The sequence below is a fragment of the Cyphomyrmex costatus genome, unplaced genomic scaffold, assembly GCF_001594065.2.
Source record: "Cyphomyrmex costatus isolate MS0001 unplaced genomic scaffold, Ccosl1.0 scaffold43, whole genome shotgun sequence".
NCBI lineage: Eukaryota > Metazoa > Arthropoda > Insecta > Hymenoptera > Formicidae > Cyphomyrmex > Cyphomyrmex costatus.
In genome coordinates this window covers 2222969-2232728 of record NW_017278534.1, presented here as the reverse complement: position 1 = coordinate 2232728, position 9760 = coordinate 2222969, and the positions used below count along the sequence as shown (strand labels likewise).

At 28.3% G+C, this 9760-nt stretch overlaps 1 protein-coding gene across 1 annotated transcript; it reads right to left on the bottom strand.

Annotated features, from left to right (window-relative positions):
• Window positions 1–227: 227 nt before the first annotated feature.
• On the bottom strand, window positions 228–9453 carry LOC108777308 (aminopeptidase Ey-like). The gene is made up of 15 exons (XM_018544148.1): window positions 9442–9453; window positions 8811–9122; window positions 7392–7702; window positions 6760–6918; window positions 5999–6298; window positions 5096–5288; window positions 4799–4955; window positions 4575–4656; window positions 4021–4204; window positions 2636–2846; window positions 2061–2341; window positions 1708–1907; window positions 1183–1494; window positions 865–952; window positions 228–618 (listed from the first exon to the last, which is right to left on the bottom strand). Exons 1-15 carry the CDS (start codon window positions 9451–9453, stop codon window positions 469–471), a joined length of 2952 nt encoding a protein of 983 aa, XP_018399650.1. The 3' UTR covers window positions 228–468.
• Between the last annotated feature and the right edge of the window lie 307 nt (window positions 9454–9760).

Sequence of the window (9760 nt, the reverse complement as noted above, 5' to 3'; positions counted from 1 at the left end):
CCAAGTTTTTTCGTTGTACTTTGTTTTAAATTAAATTATTTATATTTTAAATCAAAATCGTATTAATGAAAAATAAATTTATATAAATACAAACTTTCTGATACTCTCTCTTAAAATCGCTTTAATTATAAGCATTGTTACGATTTTATTCTTTTGATCTATCGATTATTTTTATCTCTTTTTACACTTGATTGTAGCATAAATTAGTCTAGCATAAACTATTCTGTTACACGCAAATACAACGTTATACGTTAATTTGATATATCGGATATGTCATAGCCGAGACAATGTATCTCATTATTACAAATCAATTATCATAAGACAGACTTATACTACGCAACCTGGCAAATATTATGGTCGTTTGCGTAAATATACTTAACAGTAATTGTACAGAGATATCTGGCGACAAATATTCTTTGTGTAGAGTCTACTTTTACATTTAATATTCTAGGGATACGTTTATTAATTTTATACAACATTTCTCTGTAACCAATTATAAATCTTATCATGATACTTATCGAACCATTTTATGTTAGATTCCGCATTTTCTATTACTTGCTGCAGAGTTCTTGTCGCATTACTAAACTCATCCAGGTGTTCTTTTACGAACTCTACCAACTGGAAAAATAACATACAAAGTGGGTATATTGCAAAACTTTTTTCCTTAAAAAAATAACAAGATTTTTATGAAAATTGATTACCAATCCATTTATTAAATTTATCAAAGGGCAATATTTTTTTAAATTAACGTTTACGTCATATTTTCTATTTAAATTATTTTTAAAACTTATTTAAATCTTTTTCAATATGTGTGTATCCACATTTATTTTTCATACTTATTATATTATTTTTTTCATAACTTACATCTTTGAGTTCATATCTTGTATTTATATTTCCTGCTACCGATGGTATGATAGAATTTATAGCTGATATTGAAAATGATATTCCAAAACTGGAAATGGTGACAGATTTATGTTATATTAAATTTTCACAAATAAAATATAATTTGATTTTAAAAAAATATAACAATTTAAACTTTAAACCATAATATAGTAAGAAGTTCTTATCTTCCTTTAGCTACGCAGAATTAATTGACTTTTCCAATTAATATTTTACTTCACTTCTAAGCTCTCTGTAACAGTAACATATAATACAAATATATGAAAATAAGAGAATACTTACTATTCCCTAAGATCCATCCATTTGTTTCTAATGTAATCAAACGTGAGTGACTGTCCGGCAATGTTACTAGCAACCAATTCGAAAACCCGAGTAGCATCTTGTTTTCTGATTCCCGAATTTTCCGTCACAGCCCAATCTAAGTACCGACTTAACAGCCATATCTCTCTCGTGCAAGATAATGCCTGTAAAAGCAGATTCTTCTCCGATCCAACATTGGTTGCTAGATACCGTTGCCAAACGAATGTCCATTCGCTTTGTCCACCTACTCGAATGGCCGTGCAATAAACCACTCCCCTCAAATTTGGTGGAATCCTAAACAAGAATTTGTAATAACTATGTAAATATATATAAATGGCTTTATTAATTATTTTTCAAAAACAAATTTTACAATATTGTAATTAGTATATTTAACGCAAGCAGGATGAATCAGACAACTCAGAACTGCGATCATGTGCATTGAGAAATACAACAGTGTACTAATAAATAATTTTGTTTAAATTGTATATATGTGATATTTCTATTTACGGATTATTAATATCCGGATTAGGAGTGTTACGCCAATATTTGAAGTATTGCACAGCTTTCATAACGCAATGCTCATGGTCGAAATAACATGCCCAATTTAAAATATTAATTCGATTGAAGACTGTCATCTGAGGATCTTCCACTTTATCAATGAAACCGACTTGCTTGTATACATTACTGAGTAGATTTAATACGTGCAACTGAAAAGTATTAACAATATTAAAGATTAGAATATTAATATGATATTATACATACCTATATACTTTATACTAATGTCATAAAACATTGAATTAATTAATCATTGAAATTTGTTTCTCACAGATATCTATTACTCTTAATCAATGATAATTTACCCTAAATTTATCGTAACCCCGTGATTTAATTAACATATTATTAAGGTAACTTATAGCCCTGAAAGCTGCTTTCCAGGGCAAATATTCGGTTTCATGGGCCAAATAAGACGTGACATTGAAAGCAATGTCGTAATCAAGTTTGCCAGCTCTGGCCAAGTTAAGAGCGTCATCAACCAATTGTGCTCGGTTAATTACCAAGATATTTTTAAAGTTCTTAATATTATTCAATTGTTTGATTATCAACCTCCAGTTTACTATATCATAATTCACTCTGTAATATCCTATTAAAAAGTACAATATTGAATGTGTTATCATATTTATTTTTTCATATTAACAAATAATAAATAATTCTATCACTTTTTAAAACATTTAGAATTGCTTTTTAAATAAAAAATTTAAGTATGTTATTACTAGAAAATTTATTCTCTCTAAATATTTCTAATAAACTTAAAACAAAGTTTCAAAGAGATATTAAATAGAATTAGTCTAAATTAAATGATAATTATATTAGAGATAAATAATAAATTTTGCATTATAAGAATATTTTTTTATTTTTGTTATGGAGAAATAATTACCAGTTTCTTGCAGATTAAAAAGTATCCACTCATATGATTTTACATCTAAATCATTAAGAGTGATCGAACGTTCTGCTTTCATCCAAATTGTAGGTTGAGTGTTATTAAAGTTTAATTGCTTCTCACTCGTATAAGTGATTGGTATCCACCATAATGGTTCCGACTTATCAGATGTGATTCTTGTAATGTTGTGGTCAAGCAGAAATCGTTCCTGCGAGAAAAATGATGCATACAATACTAGATATATAAATATCTCTCTCTCTCTCTCTCTCTCGCTTGCCAAACAATTTATTTATCAAATAATTATTCTACTAATAGCATTATAATATTATTCATATATATATATACATATATTATACATTTTACAAAAAGGTAAAAAAGGCGCCAATTATAAACAAAAAATACATATATTGTTGAAACATTAAACTATCAAAATAATTATTTTTTTCAAGACTGAAATCCAAATGCTAACGTCTTTATGCCTATAATGATATTATATGTGTATAATCTTCTAACTCTATACCTATATATACGTATTTTCAATTCCATTCTATTCTAAAAAATACATGAAAAAAAAACTTGGCGCCGTGTATTGTAAGTTATTATTTTTCAATGAATTTTTTATGGAAATACATCATAAATTTTATTTTTTATAATCGAGGACCCGCACTGCTATTTGCTTCTGGCGTCTCGCATGTGACCATTTAGAAGTAACCACTCACTTCAGCATCATTACAATAGTAACAACGTAAAATATGCTGTCAAATGTCAAATTTGTGTCTGAACTAGTGCAGTCAACAGAGGGTGCCTTCCAACAAGTGACACAGATGACACGATATTAAACAAGGATGAAATGAACACTGTGTTGTACCGTGTCGCTTGTTGGAAGGCACACAGATTGTGTCAAAGTGCCATCTGAAGGCAAAAATATGAAAAAGAAACCAAAATCTGAGGTCATGACGTATTTGAATCTTAATTTTATATACATTTTAGATTTTGCATCGCGATATCTCCGTTTATAGAGCACGTAGAAAAAAATAAAAGCACTTTCATTACACAACCTGAGCGGTAGCTATCGATTGAAGCGTAGAACTTGATCGGTTTAACCGTTATTGAGATCCAATATTCTTGATCGTTCGCAACTCATCGACTCGCGTAAAAGAAGCACGGTGCGTCTCGCGCTGCGTGTTCACTTGGCGCGAGACACTACCATATCTCTTGACATTTCATGATATTTTATGACAGAATATCTGTCTATAGAATAAAGAAAATGTTGTGTAAAGAATTATTACAAATAAGGCACTTCTACTTTAATTAAATAATAATTGCCATTGAAATAAGTCATACTTTATTAAATTATCATATAATTTGTAATTATGGCATACCTGTGTCAGCATGATACTACCATTGGTATAGTTTCGTGAGATAGTAACTACGGGAAAGCCGGTTTGCAAAGTCCAAGTATCCATTATTTTCTTAACAGTTACGTTTGAATCAAGTACCTTGTCTTTGTGAGCTTGTTTGGTCAAAGCGGTCCATAAATCATTTGACTCGGCATTTTGATAGGCTCTGAAAATACATAAAATTTTTAACAATTATTTCCGTATTACATAAAAATATATTCACATTTGTAACATTACTAAAATATTTATGACGTTGCAAAAATTTATTTACATTCATAACATGATCAAAATATTACATGCACTGAGAAAAAAATATCTTAATTACAAAGAAATTTTCATTGATTCAAAGAAATATTCTCTTTTAATACAAATAAAAAATATTTTTTTTAATTAAGATGTTTTTTCTCAGTGTGTAATTACATGTAATAAATATTTTGTAGTATCATTTTGCAAAATGATATTGAAGAGACAGTATTATTAAATTGTTTTACATATATACAATATTAATAATAATTGTCTAATTAATCTTTACTTACCTTTCATTCAAATAATTAGTCAGACCTTTCTTAAAAACATTTGTTGTAAGAAAATGATCCATCATTCTTATTACAGCAGAACCTGAACAAATTCAATGTAGATATATATTATTAATTTTGAATAATAAATCAGACACGAACTTTTGCACTAATCTAATAATCTAACAACACAGCTCTGTTTAGAATTATTATATTTCATACATCGTCATAAAATTTTAATATACCTTTTACATAAATAATAGTGTCAAAGATTTCATTAATTTCATCCGGATAGTCAACTTTAATGGATATAGGATGGGAAGATTCTAAAGCATCTAAATTGAATATACTTTGAAGTTCGTGAACAACATATTGTTCCAGCATCCTCCATTCCGGTTCCACCTACATATTTCAAGAATGTAAAATTTACATTATAATGTATAGATTCGAACGAGTTCAAAGCATTTTACGTTTTTATAAATGTTATTCCATTTATCAACACACATACGCGAAATATGTAATAATCCCATATAAATGCTTACCGCATTCGTGCCAATGTATTCCATGTAACTGGCAAAACCTTCATTTAGCCAAAGATCTGTCCACCAATTTAGAGTTACTAAATTCCCAAACCACTGATGCGAAAGCTCATGTGCTAATACTAGAGCTACTAACTGCTTACTATCATTGTTCGTTATACCATCCTCCTCTTCCTGATACAACATTGCTGTCTCTCTAAATTGATAAAATATATTGTGCTTCTATATCTTACGTAATTATTAGCATCTTTTACATATTTATTAATATAAGTTGTAATTTAAATAACAAGATATATATAACTTATAATAATACAAATATGTACCAATTTAAAGAAATTTATAAAATGCCTCTCTAACATTTTAAATATATTTTTGCTAACACTCGCATAAATTATCTTCTAAATTAAATTATTTGTATGATAACATTTTTTGTCAATTTTAAATCAAAGTAGCTAAATATATTATCTTATTACTTATTGTTTAAATGTTTGTTGATTAATCACGAATAAAAATATAGAGTTCAATATAATTACTCCATTGTGATTTTATTTGAAAAAAAAAACTTCTGTCTTTGTGATTAATGTTGCAGCTTATTAAATAATATTATTAAAAATTTTTATTAATATTATAAATAAAAATAATTAAGGGAAGAGATAAGCTTACTATTAAATAAATCCGTTTATGCAATTAATGAAATTGTAAGACCAAATACTTTTTAAAAATATCGGTTTATAAAAAGATATGAAAATATTAACATATTTGCAAATTGGCTTTATCTATTTAATATGTAATACATAAATAATTATGTATGTATATAGAATATTTATTTGGAAGAATATTCTCTTATTAATACAGTAATAAAGTTAATATAATTATTATTCGTCAATTTGCACTCGATAATCTTACCTAAATGTCATTAATCCCCAATTCTCCATGGCGCCAGCTTCGAAATCTGGTAAAGCAACCATGTCCATCTTCGGCAAAGGGTACTTAATCTTAAAATAGTTCTCAAAGAATTTAAGCATTTTTGGTCCAATACTCAAGCTATATTCTGATTGAGCAATAGCGTCGTGGCGTGTCCAAACTCTAAATTCGCCATCTTTTGATTTTCTCACATCAAAATCGAAAACTATGAAAGCTACTAAGTACGTAGACATCGGTACCGAACGCTCATATTGATCCCACACGTACGTATCTAAATCGGGCCTGATTATTAAACAAAAACAAGAATGCTTTAAACTCTGTAATACACTCACTTAAATTTTAATAATTCATTCGAAAATTCATATCTCTTAAACAAAATTACACATATCTATTTTGAATTATTTGTTATTGCATATGCTTTTACTCAATAATAGAAAAATTGTATATCTGTGAACTTTATTAATGCCAAGTGATGTACATTAGATTATGTGATATACATTAGATTTTTTATAAATTTTATTTGTAAAATACTATTATCTTAATTATGTTAAATTTTATATTAGAAATACTTTGCTCTGAATAAAAAACTAAATCATAAAAAGAGAAAGCTAACTAAATTATAAAAGAGAAAGTTGAATCATAAATTTAACCGCGATCGCGGAATTATTCCAAAAAATATGTGGATCAGATTTACGAAGAGAGACACAGCTGTGCTAATTTAAAAATATAATACAATTACTTACAGTAGCGTCGTTTCCTCTTTTTTGGGCATATTTGAAATAGATGTCATGTTTTTAGGACGCGCTATGTTGATTTGAAACTTGGCTTTCAAAGCTGGTTCGTCGAAACATGGAAAAGCACGGCGCGCATCCGTCGATTCAAACTGAGTTGTAGCAATCCATCTATAATGCAGAAACCAAATACCTTTGACAAACTGTCTACAATCTCTGTCTGAAAGTGCATGTTTTAATCAAACACCTGACCACAACGAGATTATTCAAAGAATAATTACTCTATAATTTAAACACATCGCGATAATATATAAATATGAAACAATATTAAAAATCAAGAAATTTTATAATTTCAAGAATATCTTTCTTCTATCTTTTCTCTTCAAGAAATAAATTTGAACTTGCTTTTTAACGTTTAAATTTATCTAGTACTAATACAGTGCTTTCTCATTTCATTAAGATTGTATAAATTAAAGTTTTAGATTGTAAATTTTATATTAATAATTGCGCAGTAGCGAATATAAAACAGCTTTCTCTCTTTTTCTATTAGAATCCGCTTAAATTTAATAGTACATTTAACTAAATCAAAACATAAACACAAATTTAAATTTATATCATCCACAAAATTTTATAATATTGGTTACCTTGTCTGATTGCCAACCATATACGAGCTTCTGTAGAAACCGTGCAAGTTGTCATTCAAATATCCAATAAACTTGAGATGTACGATGTACTGCTTGCCTTTTTTTAATTTATTCGAAGTTTTAATCACATAAAATTGTCTATCGGTATCGTTTTTCTGCTCTGCAATCCCGATTACCGTAGTTTCATTATTACTCTCATCGAGCTTAGCCGAGTACTCCCTGATACTCGTAAAGTCTTCATCAATCTTTATGTCGACGGCATGTAAGGTAACATTATTTGTATCGTTTGTCACATTTACTAAAATTTTGATCTAAACAAATTAATAATACTTCTGCTTTTATAAGGCAACCTTTATAAATAAATTAATAATGCGTTCAATCTTCTTCAAATGCCACGAAATTTTAATACTAAATTTTAATTATGTGTAAAGTTCTTAATTATATCATTATAGTATCCAAAGATACTTTAGAATTGTATATGGTATACAGAGAATCCTATAATATAAAAATGCATAATTTTAATACTATCGTGACATTAGAATTCTCTTTACAGCCTTTATTGTCATATTGGACCGTGACGTCAGCGAGAAACATGACATGTTAAAGTTTCTTGCATGCCATTTGTAAATAAAGAGAATTGAAGTAAACAAAATAATAAGATCGCTTTGAAACATTTGTAAAAAGCCAAAGTTATTCTTATCCCTTCCACCAATCAATACATAAATAGTCATAAAAGACGTAAAGTGCGTTTATCAGTATTTACTTAATGCGCAGCTTATTTTTACTTTAAGTGCTTTTTACAACTCTTCTGATTATCAGGAAGTAAGACTAACTTTAGCCCATTTTTATAAGTGTTTTAAAATTATCCTCTTATTTCGTTTATACAAATTTTCTTTATTACAATTAGCATGCAAGAAACTTCAATATGTATCAATTCTTGCTTATAATGTCACGATTCTATATGGGTATGGCAATTAGTCAGGAGCTTTAATATATACGCATTGAAAACGTTAAGAATAGCACGCATGGTGGGATGAGATGATTTGTCTAATTTTCCATAAATTTAGAATTGGAATATGACAATTGCATTAATTTCTAAAGGCATGTTCATGCCCTCTTACTCATATAACGCAACTCATATATTGTTTTAACCTTTCGTTAACAACAAGGATAAAATGATATACGGAAGCATTTGGATGTTGTCTCCTAATGTAACTTGAGTGCGTTTCTTCAATAATATAAAAATTTAATTTTTGTATTTAGAATTTAAACGTAAGTATATTTTATAATTATTAACTTGATTACGCGTTGCAATCTGCGTTGTGCTCATTTTGATCTGTCGCATGTTTCTATTACTTTTGAGAGAGTTCATTAATACTTTTATATAATAAAAAATATTACTAAATTAAAAAACATTACCTTGCCGTGGAAGGTGAAGTTGCCTTCCCATATGAATGGTATCAGCCATAATTCGTACAAATCCGGCAAAACATCTTTCGGTAATCTAATATCTATATCTTCCTTTGTTGGTATCGTCGGAGAGAAAATATCCGTTTCCGTGCTTGGTGAAACTTGCTTCTCGTGACAAGGTGCAAAATAATATACTAATAAACCAGTAGCGACCAAGCAGAATAGAAAAAAAACGCCTAGCAAGCAGGCGCAATACCAAGGAATTGTACAGCCATTTTTGCGTCCGAACATACTCGTATTCGTGTCCATCGTTGCCAGAACCTACAAGACTGAGTCATATACATAACTGGCAAAAAGGCAAAAAAGTATACACGTACATCTTCAGTTTTATCGCTTCTGCATTTGTGTAAACTACACTAATATTACCCCCGTATATAATTAAATACAAATGAGTTTAACGTCATTTTTTATTATCTACGGCACGTCATCAAATTATTTGGTGCTCACTTCATCATATCTTTATATCTATTTTCATTATGTTCTTATATTTATTCTTATATAATCAAATTAATAATTTTAATGGACCTTATAATAAAATTATGCAATCAATTTTTACTATATTTTGTAAACATTTACTTACATTCGTAATCATAATTACCGACGTACATTTTTTTTTGCTATCATACTTATACGTTAAATATTTTTAAAAATCTAATAAACAAATTTTTTTAATTCTATAAAGAAATCGTGTCTAAGTTTAACAAAGAGTTTATTATTGAAATCAAGATTGAAGTTTCCGCGAAATATAAATATATTTAAAATCAATAATTAACACATTTTATTTCTTGCATAACACTTTTAAATACATATAACATTATCGTAAATGCTACCGTAAAAGGTTTCCTGTGCTGACGATTCCATGAATAGTTTTGTTTGTGTAAGGTAGTAAGTACAGACTA

What these genes read in the sequence shown, in the direction of transcription:
- LOC108777308 (XM_018544148.1), bottom strand. An exon ending in AAAGAGGAAACGACGCTACT is followed by an intron (nt 6,299 to 6,759) that starts GTAAGTAATTGT and finishes TTTAATAATCAG; the next exon opens with GCCCGATTTAGATACGTACG. An exon ending in GGGGTTACGATAAATTTAGG is followed by an intron (nt 1,908 to 2,060) that starts GTAAATTATCAT and finishes AATACTTTTCAG; the next exon opens with TTGCACGTATTAAATCTACT.